The following is a 22,500-nucleotide window of genomic DNA, read 5'->3' as shown; positions in this document are numbered from 1 at the left end:
ATGGTAGAAATGTTAAATCTGAGATTAGGAATACTCTTTTCTTTTTAACTTACCTTTCATGACAATATCTTTCATTTCACGTGAGGAAAACTTTACTCAAAGAATTTTACATTCAAAAGAACGATGCTTTTAAATGTGGTTTCAATCTCTTGCTACTCAAACTGAAACACAAACGAGCCTGATTTTGTGTCACTAATCAGAGAAAACCCACGGAATACGAGCGGGTCTGGAACTGACCCAAATATTATCAGGCTGCATGTGTAAAAGTATGTCCAGAGATCTCTTATTGTAAAAAAGAATATAATTGGCAACACAACTAAAATTCAACAACTTTTCCCATTTTTCAGAATGATTAGACATTTGCAAACGGTTTTTAAAGCAGGAGAAATATTGAAAAGTCCACATTATTTCAGAAAACAGAAACAACGCTTCTGTTAGACGGCATCCCAAACCAACCCTCCCAGTCTTCAATCGACACACGTGCAGAAAGACAGAAAAAGCAGATTATTGCCAGCGGGAAAAGAAACTTACATTCCCAGACATTTTGTCTAGTTCACTCATGGCCTCGTGTATAGCAGCTTCTAAATGGTTATTTAGCTTTCCACTTCTAGGAAGGAAAAAAAAAACACAACGCCATCAGTACTAATTCTTAGAAGCAGAAATAAAACAACTTTTAAAAACTTAGTAATAAACACATTGACTCACTGGGTATATTCTAGGGGCTGCGGAGCCTCCCAGGGGGTTACAGCGCAAAGAGCCAGCCCAGACTACATACAGTATTATGCAAACTAAAGGCTTGTGTTATAATTACAGCAGAAAAAAGAAAGCCAGCCCTTCAGTGAGTTGTATGGTTTGTTACAAACAGCCACGAGACGGATTACATCTATGAATAAAAAGGCAAAATAGCGTTTTGTGCAATTTTTTTTTTTTTTTTTTAAATCATTAGCGAAGGGCCAGAGTCTGATGGGTTTTGCCCAGGAGCAGGCGGGGAATAACTCCAGCTACTCTGGACCTTCTTGCACAAGGCCAAGTGCAAGGTCCTACATGTGGGTCGGGGCAACCCCAAGCACAAATCCAGGCTGGGTGGGGAACGGCTGGAGAGCAGCCCTGAGGAGAAGGCCCTGGGGGTGCTGATTGATGAGAAGCTCAACATGAGCTGGCAATGCGCAATCACAGCCCAGAAAGCCAACTGTATCCTGGGCTGCATCAGAAGAAGTGTGGCCAGCAGGTCAAGGGAGGGGATTCTGCACCTCTGCTCTGCTCTGGTGAGACCCCACCTGGAGTACTGCATCCAGCTCTGGAGCCCCCAACATAAGAAGGACATGGACCTGTTGGAGCGGGGCCAGAGGAGGCCACGAGGATGATCCGAGGGCTGGAGCCCCTCTGCTGGGAGGAGAGGCTGAGAGAGTTGGGGCTGTTCAGCCTGGAGAAGAGAAGGCTCCGGGGAGATCTTATTGCTGCCTTCCAGTCCCTAAAGGGGCTCCAGGAGAGCTGGGGAAGGACTTTTTACACGGGCATGGAGCGATAGGACGAATGGCTTTAAACTGGAGGAGGGCAGGTTTAGATTAAACATTAGGAAGAAATTTTTCCCTGTGCGGGTGGTGATCCCCTGGGGCAGGTTGCCCCGAGAAGCTGTGGCTGCCCCATCCCTGGAGGGGTTCAAGGCCAGGTTGGACGGGGGTCCACAAAGCTCAAAGTTAAATATCCCTTCCAACTTTAAATAACCAGAGGAAAATAAGTTGTGTTAGTCCTCTAATATGTTGCTAGTTTCACCTCAGAATGACAGCACACCGAGGGCTATGGTAAAGGTAAGAAGACTTTTTTCTTCCAAACCAAAAGTTGCCCCGAGTCATTGAGCAGCTCCACACACATCTGATTTCACAGGGACATCTTTGATTTATGTACATTTCATTTTTTTAAAGAAGTTTCCCACTGGAACACCATGCTCTGCACCACAGGTCATACTTGTGGGGCTCCGTGTTCACACCTCAGAGTTTCATGCTAGCAAACGGTACTGGAGCACACGGTACCGTCGTTTGTTGACCGCTTGTTGAGGATCTATGCTTAAAAGTGGGCATATATGTATTTATATTTAGATAGGCTGGTTCATTCATGACTTCAACTGAATAGGTAGATTTAGAAGAGTAATGAACACGAAGAGAAGTGGCTGAATAGTAGACATGAGAGAGAGATCATCCTGGAGATGAGAGACGTTATTCTGAGCATCCATCACAATGTCCTCAGGAAGTACTGACGTCCTGTTATCGGAGATGCAGAAATGAGGGGAGGAGTAAGAGAGCCATCTGCATCATGAGGGAAAATTACGGCAGAGGTAGGTGAGAGAACAGCTCGTCCCAAGCTGGCAAGGATAGCGGGTCACGAGGACTGTCCTTCACAGGAGACACTTTCTAAAAAAATCCCCTTTCTTTTTAATAAAGAGAGAAAGATCATCATGTCAGCTGGGACATTCTTCCCTGGGACTTTAAGATTTATAGCAACTAAAAGCACCGGCAAAAGCCTGCCAGGGAAGTAGCAGAGATGCACCGTCCACCCAGCGGTGCTCTACACTAACTCCATCCCCTGAGTTCAGCAAAAGGATTTTCACACCCGTCAGTTCAGCTGGGAGATGGAAGACAGGAGACCAGAGGGTCTGTTATTCATTACTCAACTAAGATATTCCCTGGCACCGTTTTGCATTGGTCATCTGTGCTGCACCAGGGCAGGAATTGCACCAAAAATGACAAAAGCGAGAAGCCTTCCTGACCTGACTGCACAACGGTGAAGTACAATAAGACTTCATGCACTTATGAAGATGCACGAATTTAACTAAGGCTTTGAATGAATGAGTTAAAACAGTGGTAAAGGAGTTTTGCACAACTTTAACATTATATATGCAGTTGTAGTTTAAATCAACTGGAGAAACGATAAGATAAACTGAAATAAAGAGTCTCCTACCAAGCCCGAGACCTCCACCTGGGTCTCTGCACTGCTTGAGCCAGACTGCTCGCAAAACCAAGTTTAAGTTATGCACCTTGGACAAGTGAAGGCACCCTTAGATACCACAAGTAACGAACAAAATATTGTTTAGTGGCAGCATAACTTCCTAAAAAGATAATATGACTCTGTTTATAATGCAGGTATCTTAATAACTGACAACATTGCTGACCTGCATGTCATTTAGAAGCAGACTGCAGATGTCAAGTTACCTGTATGAGATGTAAAGTTGTTTAATCACCATTATGCTCTATCAGCAACCCACCCTTTCTACAGTATCTATGAAATTATTGCTACAACCATTTGAAAATATTTCAAATGTAAATGATCATCTGAATTGCAGTCTTAAGACGCTGTTGTTGTGTTCATTTTACTATGAAGACGATGATCTGCCTCGAGCAAATCAAAGTTTCAGAAGTGCCCATCACTGAAATACCCATTTACTGCAGACAAAACACTGCAGCTAAAAACGTGAGAATTTGACATCAGATAAACACATGCATCAAGCCTGCAGTGATGCAAACCAACCTGTAGATATCACAATTTTTGTCACATTACATTTAAAAGATTCTAGCACCAGTTTGTTCCTGCACACCATCTCTTAGAAAACCTCTCGTGGTCAACAGCTTTGAAGAGGGATTTAAATTCCTTCCCTTGGGAAGGGAGGATAACCTTTTTGTCAGAAGTGTTCTTTTAATCCTCCTCCCTACCAGGGCACATTGAAATTGTACTGACTTGTACCATCAAAATGAAGTCTGAGCATGTGCTGAGTTGACGTTCCCTCCCATAGTGGACATACTCCAGACCTCACTTGCCATTGCTGCTCTGGGCAGTGCTAACAGGGAATGTCTGTATCACGCCTAGAGAAGACAGAGGCTTAGACTGTGCCAGGATGGAGACTGACTGGAGCTGGAAGTTGGCAAGGCGGTGGAAGAGATCATAGAATCGTTACGGCTGGAAAAGACCTTTAAGATCATCAAGTCCAACCATTATCTAACTCTACTGGGCCCACTTCTAAATCATGTCCATGGGCACCGTATCTAGACGGCTTTTAAATACATCCAAGGATGGCGATTCAACCACTTCCCTGGGCAGCCAGTTCCAGTCTTCCATAACCCTTTCAGTGTAGAAGTTTTTCCTAATGTCTAATCTAAACCTCCCCTAGCACAACTTGACGCCATTTCTTCTTGCCCTATCGGTTGTAACTTGTGAGAAGAGACCAATGCCCCCCCTCTCTACACCCTCCTTTCAGGGAGCTGTAGAGAGCAAAAAGGTCTCCCCTCAGCCTCCTTTTCTTCAGACCAAACACCCCCCAGTTCCCTCAGCCGCTCCTCATAAGACTCAAGATCCCTCACCAGCTTCGTTGCCCTTCTCTGGACCCTCTCCAGAACCTCAATGTCCTTCTTATACTGTGGCGCCCAAACCTGAACACAGTACTCAAGGTGTGGCCTCACCAGATGAGTTATTTCTTCCCTTACTGGAGTTCTGTTCAACTTTGAACACGGCCACGTGTCCAATAGGAGGGACGTCAGCAACTTAACTGTTCAATGCTAAGAAGCCACGTTCAAACTCCATTTTGAAATAACGTAGTATGGATGGTAGGAATGGTAATGGTAGGGGTGGTAAATGGCACATTCCCGACAAAAGAGAAGCGTGGTGTGGGAAATAACACACTAAAGAACAGGAAACCACAGGAGGAGGACACTGGTATTGGGTGAGGACCCTTGGAAGATGCTTTGCACGCAGTGGGACAGGAGAATGCTAGTGGACAGAGGAATACAGGTAACTATGAAGCCTGTGGAGAGCAAAGATTGGCTCAGATGAGGCTTTGATAAAGGAAGACTGGGCCTCCAGCAGATAGTCTTCTAGAGACTCCAACCAGATAGGTGAGGAAGCACCTATCTTCTTGCTTGCGGGAAGCAAGAAGAGACCTAGCTCAGAAAAGAACAGAATGGCTGAGATGAGATGGCACTGAGAAAGGTTGGAGTGGCTCAGTGGTTTGTACCAGAGCGCATCTTCCTACAAGGCCCAGAATGAAAACGATGGTTTCCGAGTCACACCATGCCTCTAAGACAGCCCCAAGCAAAACACCTCACCATTTTCTAGTAAAGCGCTACACAAAATGCCTTAGATCATACTGTTAGTGGAAGTTACAAAGCTCCGTGCAGTACACCTAAAGTATTTGACTACGCTCATCAAACGCGCTACTATGACATTTTTCCTGGTGTCTTGTTTAGAAACCTAAGGAACCGAATACACAAAACATTCCCGTTTTAAAACCTAATACTTAAGGTTAGATTAAGATTTACAACTCACAAACACCGGATTTAGGGTGCAACCGATTACATCCCTATTATAGTACAGTTAGCTTTGCAGAGATTTTTAATCTTTAATTTAGTTTTAATAATTTTATTTTTAATATAGTATATAAATATATAGTGTTGGAGATTGAGTTGAGACTACGCAGTGAAGGAGACTACTGCAGTAGTCCCATCAGCAACAGTTCTTGCCAAAATTGGACAATATACTAGGGCTGCGACAAGAGCTGTAGGAACACAATGAATAGTTTATGGGGTTAAGGCATCGGAATGTCATTTGGAGGACCCGGATGCTAACCCAGATGCTCTGCTAAACACACTGGACCTATGCGATGCTAGTCCACGCTCCCTCATCATAAATTTCTCGCGGGTCTCTTTGCCCACGTCTTCTTTACTACGGAAGTGTTCGACTTGAGGCCAGTACACGATACGTGTAAGTGCTGAGTACTTACACAGACAGCGAACAGAAATGTAAGTGTTCTTTATGTAGCAATTACAGCTAACGCTAAATGTTTTAAAAAATCTGCCCTGCGTGTAACGAGATACTACAGAGACATACACCAGAGAGAAGACCATAGGAGATTAGTAACCTTTCAAATAAATTTAAACCAGTACACAGGTAAAAGAGGAAGGGTCCATGAAAGAAATACCAAAAGATTCGAAATATGAAGTAAGAAATAAGGAGGAAAAACCCGTCAGGGCTGTAATGCAACCCTACGAAAGGGGCAACCAGGTGCCCCAGAGCGTCTGGGGTATTTGATAGCTCCTGTTTCCTTACGGGCAAGCAATGGGGCAGAACCAGACATGCCACAAAAAAAAAGGCCATTGGATTCAGTGGAACTGCAGACAATCCTTGCAGGCTGCTAAATATACAAATGCAAATTAGAAGATGAGAGTTTTTCTTAAATTGTACTGTTTACTTCAACTTTAACACCTCTTTAAATTTGCTCCTGGTGTCACCTTCCTTGAGTCACGTATTTCGCTTCAGGGACACGAGCAAATAACTGGGGAGTTGCCAAAAGCCCTTTTATGTTCTCACCGCACATCCTTAAACTCCCGTAAGATATTTTGAGGATGATCTTGGAAAAAACAACCACCGACATTGTCTCATTGGCATAAAAAAATACTTCTCTTAAGCACCGCGTGACATATAAATAGAAGAAAAGCTTACACCTTAAAAGGAGCTGAAGACAAATAATTATTTAATTCCCTTAAGCCTATGTTTATTGTGCTAAAGACAAGTATTGCCAGCTGACTTTAAATTCTCACACAGATTCAAAGTAATACTTTTTCACTGCAACAGTAAATAAGCAACAGCATCCTAGCACAAATTCAGTCATAGTACAATTTCCACTCTTCTATCCTTTTATAGCTGTCCAGATTTTTTTTCTCCTAAATCAACCATTTTCCTCTTTTTGTCTACGCTGATGCTTCATGTCCTAGTACTTACTGTTTCGCGGTCCTTCTATCCTTGTATATTTGTAAATAAAAGCTAAAAGGCAAGATAAAACCCAACAGTTCACCCACGTCTGACACAAAGCTCTGCACTGAGCCCCTTGTCTGCTTAAATACAGCCAGACTTCACAAATTGCGAAACGCTTCTCAGTGACGGGAAATAAACTGAATTTATCTGAATAAAGCTGTGCTCTGCCTGCAGCAGCAGCTGCCAGAGGGAGAGGGGAGAGATAAGAAGGGCAGATCTTGTTAAAAAGCGTATTTGGTCAGAATAGTTTTGATGTAATAACTTTTTTTTTTGGCTGTAAATTAGAAATCCTACACATGAAAGCTCAAACAAGTAGGCTGACATTTTACAAAGGCTACTGTAAATATCAGAAGATGCAATAAAAATGCAGCTATCAAAGATCTCGGATGATTATCATAACCAACACAAGAAATTCAGAAAATTAACTCTTCAGTTTGGCCGATCTGCCTAATCTCCCTCGAATGAGAATCTCAGGAAGGAAAAGAATTTCATTATTCCATTTCACGAGTAAATAAACGAGCGTTTACTTACTTTCTGTTCCTTTTTCTGGCTCGGTTGTAAGCTTCTAGACCTTCTGTTAGTGTCTTCAACTTCTCTGGCTCCACCTGAGTGAAGGTATGAACACCAAACCACATTACCCAGACCTGCAATTATTAAACACTGCTTTTACTTTACTGCTAGACATGCATTATTATGGAGCCTAATTTTCACTGCATCCATAAGACTGTAACTTTCCCAGCAAAGAATAAATTAATAGATGGATATATACACCCCCTCATACATATACGTATCTAATTATAATTTCTCTGGATGTCCACACCGCTAGCAATAGAAATACAAAAAAACCAAACCCACGACAGTTAAGAAAACGAAACGAAGAAGGAAAATAGTATTTTTAAAACCTCGTTTGTCTCTATATTATTAATATGAACACTGTTGCTAAAGTCTCACATTCTGTACTTATATTTTACAAATGTATTTTACACCTTTGAGACCACCTGGAACGCATTAAAATACCAAGCTGCCTAGTACACATGATACCATTTTTACAGATGCCATCAACACAAAAGCTTTTCGCATCACCTCAAATGTCTGGATAAAGCGTTTAAGGCTCAACAACGCCGCTCACGGCACGGCCCAATTCATTCCTGTTTCAGAAGAGCCACAGTACGTGCTAAAGTTAAAAGGGGGGCGGGCAGGGTGACAAGCTTTATTTATGCATTATGGATCTACGTCTCAACTAGGGCTCGCTTTAGCCCGATAATTTATCGGTCCGGAGAAAAGTCTTTGTAAATTTTCTTACTTAAGCACATACTTCAGCAAAGCACTTCAGTCAGGAATGAATTTGAGCGCGTGCTCAACAGGGCCGCTGAGCTGCTGTTTCAACTGGGAATTTAAATTCTCTTGAAATCAACCGGAGTGATAATCTTTTAAGCAATCTGTATAGAAACCACCGCATATCATCACTGGCACCGCTGCATAGGTACAAGGTAGTACTAGCCCAAACAATACAAACATCAAAGAAAAGTCATTACATCATCTGTATGATTTTATCATTTGCATTCTCAAAACATTAGTCCACTTAACTCTGCGTATTATTTTGATTTGGCTCAGTCATTTCTGCTTGTAAAAACAAAAAAAGGTATTTCAACACATCAATTTGAAGAAAATGAAAGGATAAATTCCTTTTTCTTTGTCAGTATTGCTACATTTTGCTTGACTTATTTTTTAATCTTCGCATAACTTAACTAGAACCTTATATAGCATTTGTTTCATTAAAAAGTACAGCTTGTATTTTGACACAAGGAAAATTAATTCTATAAATACAAATTTATTAAGCATGCCTATATACAATCCCAAAAAGAAATCTAAATGCAAATTCCCTCTAAACCTAGCCTTTCAATCACTAAATAATTTATATTCACCATGGAACTGAATTTTAGACGTGACAATGTGAAGTTAATGAGCGAGCAAGTTGTCAAAATCTCTAGAAATAAGGCCCAATATAATACATGTTTAGAGCAAATTTCACATGTCTTGAACTTACGCATCCGATAATGAAATTGGGGAATACTGCCGTTTCAGGAACTTACGAGACAAGAGTCATTATTGCTGAAATCCGCACATGGGGAGGCAAGATGTCTATTTTCATGAAATAGATTCAATTATGCCATTGTAATGCTTTCCCCTTAAAACCGTGCTTAGTTTTAATGTAAGGCTGTGAATACTTCAAATAATACCTCTCCTAATCAAGACTTTGGAAAAATACAAATGCATACATAAGACATACTACCTATTTAAAACCTGCGGAGCTTTTCTAAGGATAAACATGAGAAGAAAAGGCACACAACACTCCCAGAATGAGCAAACCGGCTTCAGAAGCTTATTCGTTACATCTCTCACATTAAACTGGCATTATCAGAGGCAACGTTACTCTGTCTGAGATACACTACAGCTCAAGCCTTCATTTAATAGAACGTTTGAAAAACAGCTAAAGAAACAACTTGTATTTTTTCAACCTGAACAGAATTAAAGGGCGATAACATAATCGTCTTGATCCTTTACCTTGGACACTGTACTATGTGACAGAGTTGTCATGAACGCTAAACTGTACCTTATCGATAGCCACGATACGTATGTGCATATAAGGAACAAACCCTGCAAAAGGTTGTATATGTCTGCCATTAGATATGTGGGAAAGTTTAATGGGAAATATGTTTATGAAGAGCTAATATCACATTTGGGCCAAGAGCTACTACCACGTTTGGGTGACACGGGACTTAAGTAACAAAAAGAAATCACTATCTTCATTATCAGAATTTTGTGATGGTAGAACAGTAAAAAACCTGCCGGCACTTTTTTTAAGAAGTAGTATCAAATTGCTAACGGAACATGGTGTTGGAAGCAACTATAACAGATATATTTGAATTGATGATATCATATGCCTTCATGTACAATAAGCCATGACAACACTAAATAATACATATAAATGGGACTTTCAGGACACTGATAAATCACAGCTATTATTTTGTGTAACGCTATAAAAGCTCGGTTTAAAAAACCTAGTTTACCTGCTGGAAAGTCCTACTGAGACCAATCCTTGCCCCGTACGAATCGCTACAAAATGCACTAATACCAGGGAACTACTGCTCACACAAACCCTCTGACTTTCACACTGTTGCTCTCAAAGCCTTGCTCCTGTTTAGGTCATTTGATTTGGATAATAATCAAATTAATTACTTAAAGAAATACGCATCCTCCGTTTTAGGATGCAGGTAGCTTCAGGCTCGCTTTTTTCCTTTTCAGACATTTCTGCTGCTACTGCTGCGCTTCCCTTGGGTTCCTCTTTAATTTTCCAACAGCCAAAAAGCACGTGTTCATTAGGAAACAAAGAGGCAATATTCCTCCCTTCTCCTGTTAGGGAAACACCGTTCCAGCTGCTCTTCAAACAGAAGCATTATTACTTTTAACACCCAAAGTCTTTTAAATGGAAACAAAAATCAAATTATGTATGATATAAAGAACAGAGCATACACAAAGGCCCATGAAATCCCGACAGCATAGCAAAAGTAATGTTACAATATAGGAGGTTCATATTTGTTTATACAAATACTTTAAAATCCGTTTTAAGAAAGTTCTGCAGAAAATACAATTTCCAGAACTGGTGCTAGTGACTCCCACCACAAATTGTGACCTTTCAGGATTTTTTGAAGCGCAGAATTTCTGAAGACCATTTGATTGTCAAGCTTCTTTCTTTTTTGGTTTTCAAGGTTGTTCTTTTTGGTTTGGTCTTGGTTGGGTTTTTTTGGTGTTTGGTTTTTTTTTTTTTTTTTCCTTCAGACCAGGCTGCCCAAACATCTGAAGAATGTAGCTGTGCAACATGTTATAGGAGCGTTTGAACACGTGTACAGATTGCCACTGCGCATGGGAGTTCCTGCTATTTTTAAGTAAAAAGAACCATTATATAGCACATGCACATTTTCACCTCTTCCACTGTATCCCACCTTTCACCCTCAACTCCTGACCTTCAGAACGGTCAGTTGCCCTGTACTTCTTGTAGGAAAAAATCAGACATACTTTTCTTTTTTTTAAAAAAAAAAAAAATTAAAATTATTATTATTATTAAATTAAAGGCCTTGTGATGTGAGAGGTGATCCATTATGTGGGAATTCCTGATGAACTCGAAGCGGTCCCTCTTGCTGCCTCCACAGGTACCTCGACAGCACTGCGTGAGCAGCAATGTATGCATTTCCCCAGTTTGCTTCCCCGCCGCTGGGCGCTTCAGGATCCAATAAAATCTGTGCCACTGAGTATAATATTACACAATGCTTACACAAGTACACAAGAGACACCAAGTGAAAGAAGGCGGGTTTGCACAAACGCCACTATACATGCTGGTAGCCACGAATTGGGGAGTAAACTTATAAAACTGCTAAGGAATGCAAATGAAAAAAGAATTCACCTCTTTACAAAAGTTATAAAATATAAGCTCTTCATATAGATCAAAGCAGTCATATAGATAGGGATACACAATTTTGTGAAGTTAATACATAAACACGTACTGGGAACATATGTGCAGTGTAACTACTGCATTTGTAATTCACATGGGACTGTGCTACTGTACACCTCCAACTTGTTCCAGTTTTGTTTAATCTTTTATAATTTGTCATCTGTCTTGTTTGCCTGTACTTTATAAATTGACTTGTAACTTGGGGATCTAACCTTTATCAGGAATGAGCTCTTAAGCATTCAAATACTGGTACTAAAGCATGTTGATTTCTCCATAAAGTAAAAACTTTTGTTCAGCGCACTCAGACGGGAGCTCTTCGAAACCTCTGTGGCTAAGGGGATCAACAGAGAAGCCACCTGCAAAGAGAGACTAAAGTTCTCTTGAACTAGGGTTGAAACCACAGTGGCCAAACATCACCCCAGTTATTTACAGCAGCAATCCATCAGAGACCTGGTGGACTGTGGGGGGAAACTACACTTGCACATCAACCTCAGATAACTCTACGATCATGACCTGCAGTAAGACCAGCAGTGGTTACACCAGAGACACCAGTTCCAGCTGAAGAAGCTCCCGAGCTATGACTGGTGGGAGTCAGAGGCTGTTGGTGAAGAAGCACTCCTCAACATGTTCTTGTACTCTCTCTTCCTCTGGGTATCTGCTATTGGCCAAATTCTGGGGAAAGGAATACTTTGGTCCAACCCACTATCACCCTACTCATGTTCTTATGACTGTTGCCGTGCAATGTACTACACAGATTTACGGGGAAAAAGACGTAATTTTTAAATGGTTTGATTTCTTTGAGCCAGAGGTAAAATGTTATTTCATTACATCCTTCCTTTCTGCTTACATATTTTTAAAATTTGCGTTTTGAAAAACGGCCCTTAAAAGTATTTATATATGGAAGATGTCAAGTGTTTTATAAGAATGACAAAAATATAATATTATCCAAGTAGTGGAGACCAGAATTTGAAATATTTATCATAATAAAATAAAAAACAATAACTCCTTGATAACTGTATTTTCGGTATCTTCCCCAACAAGCATATGATTTGTCAACCAAAAAAAAAAAAACCAAACCGATTTTAGTATGAAAGAGCAAATTGGAATGCTTTCCTTACTATTAAAAGATGGTCAAAACCTCCTTTGAAGGTGAAAATGCGCATGCATTTCCTCTTAAAGAGCGTATGTGTCAATCACCAAGCTTTACTTATTACAGACTCCTCAATCTGATTAGATCAGTACTCCTTTTTTCAGTTTTCAACACTTTTAGATATTTCCGTATCAGTTTCTTTGGACACAGCCAGAAGTTCAACTAAATACACAATGTAAGTTAAACAATTTTTTGTTACCAACATTTTTTGTGTAGCAAGTCTTTTGTGCACAAATTAGTCAGTAAAGCACAATCCCGCCAAAATATAATCGGTTTCACGGCATCGGTAGAAGTTTCTCATTAGGTAACTATGGGAAAAACTCAGTTCTGCAAGCTACAGTTATGAAAAAAAGCAGTTTCTACTACTAAAATAAGAGACAAAGAATAAAATAAAGACTGGACCGAGATAGTTTTGATAAAACATTTGTATGGGCACAGGTACATGTGTATATAGATAGATAGATGTGCATATATATATATAAATATACCTTCCCCTCCTCAGCGTTTTGTTGACATGAATTGTGAACTTCTTCTTCTCTTACTAGTTTCCCAGGCCATGAAGTCAGTCCTTTGATTTGGCCCCAGACCAAGTCGCCAACATTAAACGTCCTCGGCCTGTAATGTATCAGCTCATTGGAAGAAGGGGAGTCTGGGTTCCTTAGGTCATCTTCGCTACTGATGCTTTTAGCATCTGAAGGGCTAGGCACACACCCATTAATGCTTTTGGCATTAAAATCTCCATTGTAATGGATATAGTCTTTAACTAACGAACTTTCCAAGCTATTTGAGGAACTTGGAGATTGCTCTTCCAGAATCAGGTCTTGTTTAGAAGTGTTCAGCAACTCCCCAAATCCTCTGTTCTGCTGAGGCCTATTTCCGTTTATGTGTGCACAGCGTTCCACAGTGTTCTCCAGTCTTTCCTTAAAACTCATCATAGTTCTTTTGTAATTGTTGTACCTGAAATTCTCCTCCAACACTTTATCGCTTTGACAGTTTCGCTGTGATAACAGTATCTGATGCTGCTCGCCTTGTAATAATGGCAGTGTGGAGATGTTATTGGGCCTTTCGTGACAAGGACTACTATGGATATGGGTAGAGTGCTCTAGAAACTCATCACATTTCCATCTATTTATCTCACTGACAGGACTTTGCTCCCCTTCCCACTGTTTTTTGGGTGTGTTACAACTTGTTGATTTGTAATATTCATACCCATCCCCTTCACTGGAAATTTTACCGTGCTCTGAATTCTTCAGTATTCGTGTTCCTCTAGTGTTCCTTATCCTACCTTCATGATCAGAAACGGCAACGTTTCTTCCATGGATTACCGCACTGACAGCACTAGAGAGATTTAATGGGTCACCAATTGAGGCTGTGAAGGCACTCATGGCACTCAAAGCTGGAATGGGACTCATTTGTGTTGTACTGCTAACGGCAGTGGTGATTACCACTTGCATTCCTTTGCTTGCAGCATCTACAACTGCTTTGTAGATAGCGTCCACCGATGTATCACCCTGAGCAGCGATATTGAGGTTATCCTTTGCCTGTTGTCCAAGAGATGCTTCAGTCCTTTGCTGCAAATCACAAGATGTTTCTTGGAAAGGAGGAAGCATAGTGTTGGAGCTCTCGGGAACTGGTGCCATTCCCATTTGAGTGATCATTCTTTTGTTTAGGACAGCAGCATCTTCCTGCATTCTCACCTGGAAAAAAAGTAGAGAAAAAGATGGGAATTGCTGTTCTGCCCAAAGTCCCATTTCAATAGACAAACTTTGCTTGGCTTTAATAAAAAAAAAAAAAAAAAAGGATGGTGGCCAGAGTGACTATTTGGTACAGTACCTAATTTTGTTTTGGTTATACATCAATTATGAAGTTTAATGCTGAACAAGCCAGACAGAAAGCAAAAACCAGCTTAATTTAGAGGAAAACAAACCCACCGGCTCTTAGCATTGCCTTGTGGATCAAAATAGATGCCTTGCATGAAATGATACAACCTACCATGCACTGCTGAGACTACATTATCATCGCTTTCAGAGTCTTTTCTGGGATTTCCTCTTCTGATTGAAGTACAGCACCCTCCTTTTTTTCTCTTAAGTCCTAAAAAACTCCAACAAGGTCAGGATTTCTGTTCTCAACTATTCTCTTTCATTCTTTCCCAGACCCTAATTTTGCTTCTTTCCTCCCTACCAACTGTTCTTCTGGGCTCCTTGTACGCTCCTCATTCAAGTTCTGGAACGTAGGCCATCGCTTTCCTTTCGGAATTGGCTAACATTTCTATTTTTCCCCTTTCAGTTATGTGCTTCTCTCATGGGATCTCTTTTTACTTCAGTCCCATGCCCACATCCCTTTCCGTCGCAGCTGTAATGTCAGGCACTGCCACACTAAACTCTAACCTTCAGATTAAAGTAACTGTGCTTTTTATATTTCTTGTCACATACGTAGGCAGTGAAGACAATGTCAATAATAGTGCTATAACAAAAAAAATGTAAAAACCATGGGTAAAATATTTCCAAAAAGCTCCTTTAAATACTTACCGTTACTATTTTTATAACTGAGAACCTGAAGCAAAAAATACCGAGATAAAGCTACCAAAATTCATAGGAAAACAACGAGAGGTAATAGGCAGTTAGAGGACTGTGATTTTTGCAATAGCAGTGAAACATCTACACTGAGAAAATGACACATCATCTTTTTCCTTCTTAAAGGGTAAAAGCACTTTCTGGCACTATCTGCATGCTTCTGCCTGCCCGTCTTGAATTCTGCAGCAACCACATAATACTGAATAATAATATATACGTATTTTAACTCTGGTTTTATTACCTATTTTGGTTGCTATGCTTCCTGCCAGTATGTTAGTTTGATAGTTCAACTCGCATTATGAAGAATTGTCTATTTGGATGGGTAACAGGGAGGTACCATTTTTGCACAGTTTGTCATCGTATATTCATTCCAACACCCGTTTTCTTCAGTCCGTACAATCCACACCACCGTGAGCTCTCCCATTCCGTTTCAGCGGGAATATAAAAGGACTGGCACACACGGTCACCTATAGTCATTTAGCAAGTTTCTCATTACTGTAAAGTGGTATCAATATTTATTGCTCACCGCTGAATCGTTAGAGAGGTCTAACCGGGAATTTACGATTATTTCTGTGGAATGGAAAACAGTTTTGCTAAAAATGCATAGTAATTGTCAGAACATACGCAGCGTATTTTTTCAATATGTGCAGCGTAACTCTTTCCAAAACAACTATACCCAATTTCTAAGGAAGAAGGTATAACATTTCAGTAACAAATGTTACTGCTTTGCAAAATCCCAAAACTAATGGAAGAGGCAAGCAATTGTATGGACCACATTGTCTCAATCACTCAGCAAAAAAAAAAAAGAGATCAAACTCTGGAGTATATAATTTGACCTACTGAGAGTTGCACATTTGTTTGAATATGGATTTCGTTTTGCTCTCTACCTGGAAATTTTGGAACAGACATGCCATGGGGTTTGGGTTGTTAGGCGGGCCAGGAATCGGGGGCTGGCCTTGAAAGCCCTGCATGTTCTGATACCCCTGGAGAAGGTGCTGCTGCTGATTTGAAGGAAACATCTGATTGTTGTTTAATAGCGACTGGAGATGACTCAGCTGATGGTTATTCAAAGTAGTGTTTATAGATGACATGTCACCTGTAATTCAAACACAGGGAAACACAAGTCAGTAGAGTTTTCAACAGTCAGGAGGAATTTCCTTGACTCAAATTTTAACTGACTGCTAAACAAACGCCTCTGTAAAACAACACTTTTCCCCTTCAATCTTCTATGGAATGGTCCTCAAGGCATGTGTCTCCTACTCTTTATTCCTTTATTTCTTCAGTATTGCTTCTTTTGCATGTCACATCTATCTGGGCTCTCTCTAAAGGTTTCTGACATGACTGTCTTTGCCTGTGGAACAGTCCACAGCCAAGTATGGCACAGTGAGCTTCTATGAGATTCGGTGTCTTGGAATCTTAGTTTCCAAAGAGTGACTGCTTCAAACAGTACTGGGGTGGTTGGGGGGGGGGAAGGAGGAGAGAGAGAGAGAGAGAGAGAAAAAGAAAATAATTTAAAAAATCCAACAAAACTAGTTTTTCATTAACTATGACAAAATAGTGCGAGCTAACTGCAAAGGAGCAAAGGCTTTCTGGCTCACAGACATGTCAGCCAATGCTCTAAACCATTTTTTTTTTTTTTTTACATTCTAGAGAAACAACTGCATTAACTTTTTGCATTACACAAAAATCTCACTTTACAGGAAAATGATAGTTCTAGTAAAATAAATACTCCATTGAACTTGACTTTAGGAAATAATAAAGTTTAAAAATGTATCAATTTCCTGGTTTGTTTGTTGTTTTGGGTTTTTTTAATTAAAAGCTCATGTTTTTCTTAAAATTGCCATTTGCAGAATCATTGGTTAGTTGTATTATACATGGAGAATGTAAAGTAGGGTTGAGTTCATGATAGCCATTTAGTAGGTAAGTAGGAGGTATTACGTTAAAATACTTATCAGCTTTTTGCCACTACTTAATTCCTCCTATCACTCTATTTATTAGATTACATAGATCAAAAAACAGAGGAGGTATTAACTGTATTATGTATTCTTGGTAAAAACCAACAAAAGACCCAGGAGGAAAAAACCTCATATTTAAGGCCTTTTTAATCACTTGCTTAGGGACGTAGGTGTTTCATAGAATCATAGAATGGTTTAGGTTGGAAAGGACCTTGAAGATCATCGAGTTCCAACCCCCCTGCCCTGGGCAGGGACACCTCCCACCAGCCCAGGTTGCCCAAGGCCACCTCCAGCCTGGCCTTGAACACCTTTGTCAAGTGAGATACCCTGGGTTTCTAAACTACAAGCTAAAGTAAAAAAATAAGAGAAATGCGAAAAATATAAATATAAATAGACAACGAAGGCTCAAAGGGCAACCTTCCTCTTTGAACTTGTGCAAGGACCTATTGCGAGTGCTTGATGGGTTACTTTATGGAGAGTGTGCTCACGGTTTTGGCACTTCTGATTCATTTGGAAAAATGCACTTGGCCATTTTTCATCTACTGCACAGCTACTCGTACTAACCCTGTGATGCCACATGCGCTTGAAACGAACCACCGCATTCCAGAGATGCACCTGTGCTTTTACTACTTGAAAAATGAAACAAGTCCAATTGCTTACAGAATTTTAAGGTGTATATAGTAGGTCTAGGTGGCATCAGGATTAAGAATGGAATATAAAATAATTTCCAAAACCAGTATTAAGTGTTACTGAGTTAAATCAGAACGTATTTTAAATTTCTCACAACGACAGTTATGTTTTTCTCAATAAACCAGCTGTAACATACAAAAGCCTTAAAAAAAAAAAGTATGATAAAGTGGAGTCTTTAAAAATAGAAACTAGAATCTGAAATTCCCCCTCCCCAACCCTCTTCCTTTTTTTTTTTTCCTTTTATATCTGTGAAGAAATTGAACTTACCAAGCAGACCTGTCCCCAGTAGAGGGTTAAGTAGCTGTGGCACCACAGAGTTATTGTTGAGTTTAGCTGGACCAGATGTACTCCCAGCATTATTAGATATGTTCAGCAATGTTTCTGCCATTGACACCACTGCTGTCCCACCACCCAGGGTTGAGACAGACAGTGCTGCCACTGCTGATGATGTAGTGGTTGTGGTAGTGGTTGCTTGGGAGGAGGTGGCTATGGAAACCTCTGGATGATTAGCGGTGTTGCCCGACGCGGAGTTCAGGACACCTCCCACCAGCTGGGGATTCAAGGCCATTAATGCTGAGGCCCCAGAGACAGCTGGGAGGAGCAGGGGGTTAGAAGTAGTGTCAGTGCCTGAAAAGCTCGGTATGGGGTTGCCCAGGGGGTTGGTTAAAAGGGTCTCCACCCTGTTGCTTTCTGACTGATTGCTCGGCAAATGGTCAGGTGGGGCTGTCATCTGGGTTACTGAGGGTAAAGGGTTATTTTGCTGTTGCAGCAAATCTGAGATGGTCAGATTGAAAGATGGCAGGGGGAGCATGGCAGCTGCTTGGGCTTGGTTCTGAAGGAGGGTCGCTAGAAGCTGAAAATGAACAGGTTGCAATACCTGCCCATCCACGTCACTGGAGAGAAAAGCTAAAGCAGCATTTACATTCGGGTTGAGAAAACCTAAAGGGTTGAGGTTGACCTCAGACTTGCCTTCTCCTTTAGTATATTTAATAGATTCTGGTTTAGGAGATGTTGCTGATTCACTGGCAAAGAGATAGGTAGAGAATTGAGGAGGTTTTGATTCAAAGAATGTGGAAGATTGTTGTTTGAAGAGCTGTTCTGCGGAAAATGAAGCGAGTGTTCGTGGCCAGCAAAAGGGAAATCGCTCCCGATGGGCAGCTGGCTCTGAAGCGGGTTTCCAGCTGCAGTAGTGACTATAACACCGTCTTGAAGCACAGATGTTGTCTTTGTGATGGCAGGTTGGCTGGTGCCAGCTATGGCTATTGACGATGATGGTCCTGAACCCCCTGCAGTGCAAAAGAACAAAACTATTAATAGAATACTGCCTGTTGGGAGACAGTCATCCAAGTGATAAAGTAACCGGCTTAATCCAAAACAGTAACGTCTGATACCCATGAAGAGGAAAGCAAACGTTTTAAGCATCCAGACTTGAGTACGTTTAAAACATGAATGAATCTGCCATCACCTACTTCAGACACTACGTGCTGTGCCGTAGCTCATCAGAAATTATTTAACTATACACACCTATTTCCCTTTCATTTCTTTGAGTGGGAACACAAGAGGATTTCATTCATTACATATCTTCATTAGCATAAACCTAAAAGCAACCCCATAACTTAATATAGTTAATTGTGAACCAGTATGAAATTAACTACTAGAAGAAGGATCAATGGGAGACATGAATGATGTTGGGTGAAGGAGTGTGAGCACATGATCTAAATGTCAATGTGAACCTTATGGTCTTCCATTTCCATCTCTATTCCATTAATGGGGTTTGGGAGAATTATTATTTAAAGCATTACTTTGGACTTCGGAAGAAAAAAATACAATGATGGCAATTACATGTCATGATGATGCCTCTGACAAAATCCAGTGAGCAAAATACACTATGATGAAGATAGATTAGCAGACAAAAAACCCCCAACAATTTATAAAAAAATGTAGATTGGGGTGGCCCAGTCATATCCAGCCCTTGGCATGAAAAGAAAGATCAACTCAGTGGATTTACCGTGAGGTGGTTACATGGAAAAAGTGAGGGAATAATAAAGTTTATTTGGCTATCTTTATAGCCCTTTACCAAAGTTGAAGTACAAAATAAATTATCCGTTGTCTTTCATGTAAGACAGAGTCTTGAACTGGCAGTGGTCATACACAAAAAAACATATGAGAGGAGACTAGGGGAACTAAAGCAAGTGAAAATGTCTTGAACTATGCTTTTCTACTTTATTCATTGCGATTCATTGAAGAACAAACATTAAAAATATGTATTAAAATTATATATTGCATGTATATACAACTGCATAATTATAAATGTATTTAACTATGGCTTTGATGCAATATCATCATTTTCCATTCTCAACTGCCCTGCAAATATAGCTATGATAAGAGATCAGAATGTATCGATTATCAGAAAGTATCAATTGCCATTCTTCTAAACAAACACTAAAAAAAGGATGCGCAACTATGCTGTTAACTGGTAAGAAGAGAATCAAATCTTTACATCATTCGTAACTCAAAATACTATTTTTCAACTACTGTAACATTATGACAACTCAAAAAGGTACAAAATTAACGCAGTCCATGAAGCACTGCATTGAATTCATGAGAAGAAAGAGCACACCCTCTCTCCCAGGTACCATTATCACATTTCAGTACCGAAATTAAATAATAAATTAAGAAAAGATAAAGTAAGAACAAACTGTAATCATAAAGCAGAGGATATCCTACTCTGCTGTGATGAGAAATATGTTAACAAAGCAATAAAAGCAGTTTCATGACAAGAACATTTCTCTAGGAGGCAGTTTGGAACAAAAAAAAACCAGATACGCACTTGAGGAACAAAACGCCAACCATGCACTGAAAAATATACGTCCCATCAGACTTCCACTTATGGTTTTGCATTTAACATTTCAGATTGGGCAGGAATAGCAAATGCTCTGTATCTTGATCGCCCCAGGCCTGGCAAATGTCTCATCCAAACCCGAGAAACGGGTACCCACGCCCTCCCCGGCGCTCTAGCTCAGAAATACAGACTGCCAAATTATAGACACCTTCCTGATAAAGTCAACAAAAAGCTGCTCATCAGACAAGTCGCTCAGAAATTATTCAAAACTAAGACAAAGCTAATAACTGCAAAGCTATCGCTAGAGGTGAATGAAACCCACAGCTATGGCAAGTAAGTTTGTTTTCTGCCAATGTATCTGTCCTGCTACTGGCTACCTAATTCTGGAGAGAAGCCGCCTCTGGCGATGCCTCCGAAATGGAACGTAAGAGGAAAGATTCTCTTAAGCACGTGTTTACACATCAAGGTGTACACGACCCACTGAGATGGTGTGTTAAAAAGATTTTTCATGTTTTTTCACTTTTTTTTATAAGCCAAGATTTTTATAAATAAGCCAATAGTAACACAGTTCATACAAATGAGCGGCATAACATAAAATTAAATTGAATGTGTACGTTTGCTATTTATTTTTAACACACATCCGTAAACTCTGGCTACTCAAATTCAATTATACAAATCCCAGAGAACCTAAACTAAAACATAACTGCACGTTGTCCCTTTTTTACTAATCTCTGAAATATTTTAAACTCAGTTTTAAGAAAATAGAAAAGTATTTACAATCTTTGTGGCTAAAAGCAAATTCTTTTTTTTTTTTTTTCCACCAGAGAAAAGAACACACACCCGCTTATAACAGTTTCAAACTCTCAGGGCAGGCTTGTAATGGGTCAGTATGTCACACATTGCCCCCAGTGATACACATCATTAACTATCAGGTACCTGTTTGCTTGCAAAAAAAGGGAATTTTCCATTTTTTTTTTTTTTTTTTTAAAATCAGTATCCAGAACTGACACTCCAAGAATTTAAATATTAGGAAAAGCCCCAAAGACCCAACTGCAGATTTAAGAAATACCATTACAAAGTCATTCCTACGTGGTTTCAACAGAAGGATCGGCTCCACCACTCAACTGACACACGACGGATACCGACCGTACTTAAAAATACATGGGGCCTCTTAAATAACGTTGCTTGAAAAATTGCTCGCTGAAGCAAAACTCTGTCACTGCGCTTTGAGACACACTTCACGTTAAGGTTCTCTAGTTGTAATCTAGTTTAAGATGGACCAGGTAATACCGGAACATCTTCAAATGGCTATTCCTCCCACTTTTAAATGACTTTCCACGCAAAATCCTGCTGTCCTATAGATAAAAGCAGGTTCCCATCAGGCTAGCCCGACCCGCAGGATCAGTCTGATACACTGGAGTTTCTAAGGCACGAGATCGTTTCAGGCAGTATTTTTCTGGAAACTCTTTACTCCTGCACCAGGGGAAAGGCAGATACACGAGCTTTTTCCTCGACGGCTAAGAAAGGCTCCCCTCGCTAGCAGAAATCCCATTCAATGTGTTGAGCAGCACATAGATAGATTTTTCATTCAAACATCAGGCAACTACTCTAGATATAGAGCTCTCATGAATAGAAAATCTATTTTTTTTTTTCTCAAGTGGACCTCATCTCTATTTCTAATTTATTTATGATCCTATTTTCCATTCCACTCAGGTAAATGACCACACAAAAGAGTATCTGGTGTGAAGTGCATCTCAAACTTGTAAAATTGTTGCTAAGTTTTTGTCAAACGCTGCTCTGACTTCTATTCCCAGTCAAACCAGCTCCTGGAGATCAACGCGAGCGGTCTGGAGCGCGTTCAACACTTGCCTTTTCTCCAGATTACTTAGGCAAGTAATTAATTGTTACGGGGGGTGAAAAAATCTTGACGGATTCTGAGCAGGAGGAAAAAACGTGTCCTTATTTCAATCCAGACTTGAGAAGTT

General features: G+C 40.3%; 1 protein-coding gene across 1 annotated transcript in view; it reads right to left on the bottom strand.

Moving 5' to 3' along the window:
• The window catches only part of MBD5 (methyl-CpG binding domain protein 5), a 48,028-nt gene that overhangs the window by 2,337 nt on the left and 23,191 nt on the right, over positions 1 to 22,500 (bottom strand). The window contains 6 exon segments of the mRNA XM_009886353.1: positions 532 to 607; positions 7,327 to 7,400; positions 12,944 to 14,152; positions 15,916 to 16,124; positions 17,941 to 18,651; positions 18,654 to 18,959. Coding sequence (XP_009884655.1) covers positions 532 to 607; positions 7,327 to 7,400; positions 12,944 to 14,152; positions 15,916 to 16,124; positions 17,941 to 18,651; positions 18,654 to 18,959 — 2,585 coding nt within the window.

This window comes from Charadrius vociferus, unplaced genomic scaffold (assembly GCF_000708025.1).
Source record: "Charadrius vociferus isolate BGI_N301 unplaced genomic scaffold, ASM70802v2 scaffold35, whole genome shotgun sequence".
In the NCBI taxonomy this organism is placed as follows: Eukaryota; Metazoa; Chordata; class Aves; order Charadriiformes; family Charadriidae; genus Charadrius; species Charadrius vociferus.
Note: the sequence above shows the minus strand (reverse complement) of the source record. Positions and strands in the feature narration are given on the sequence as shown.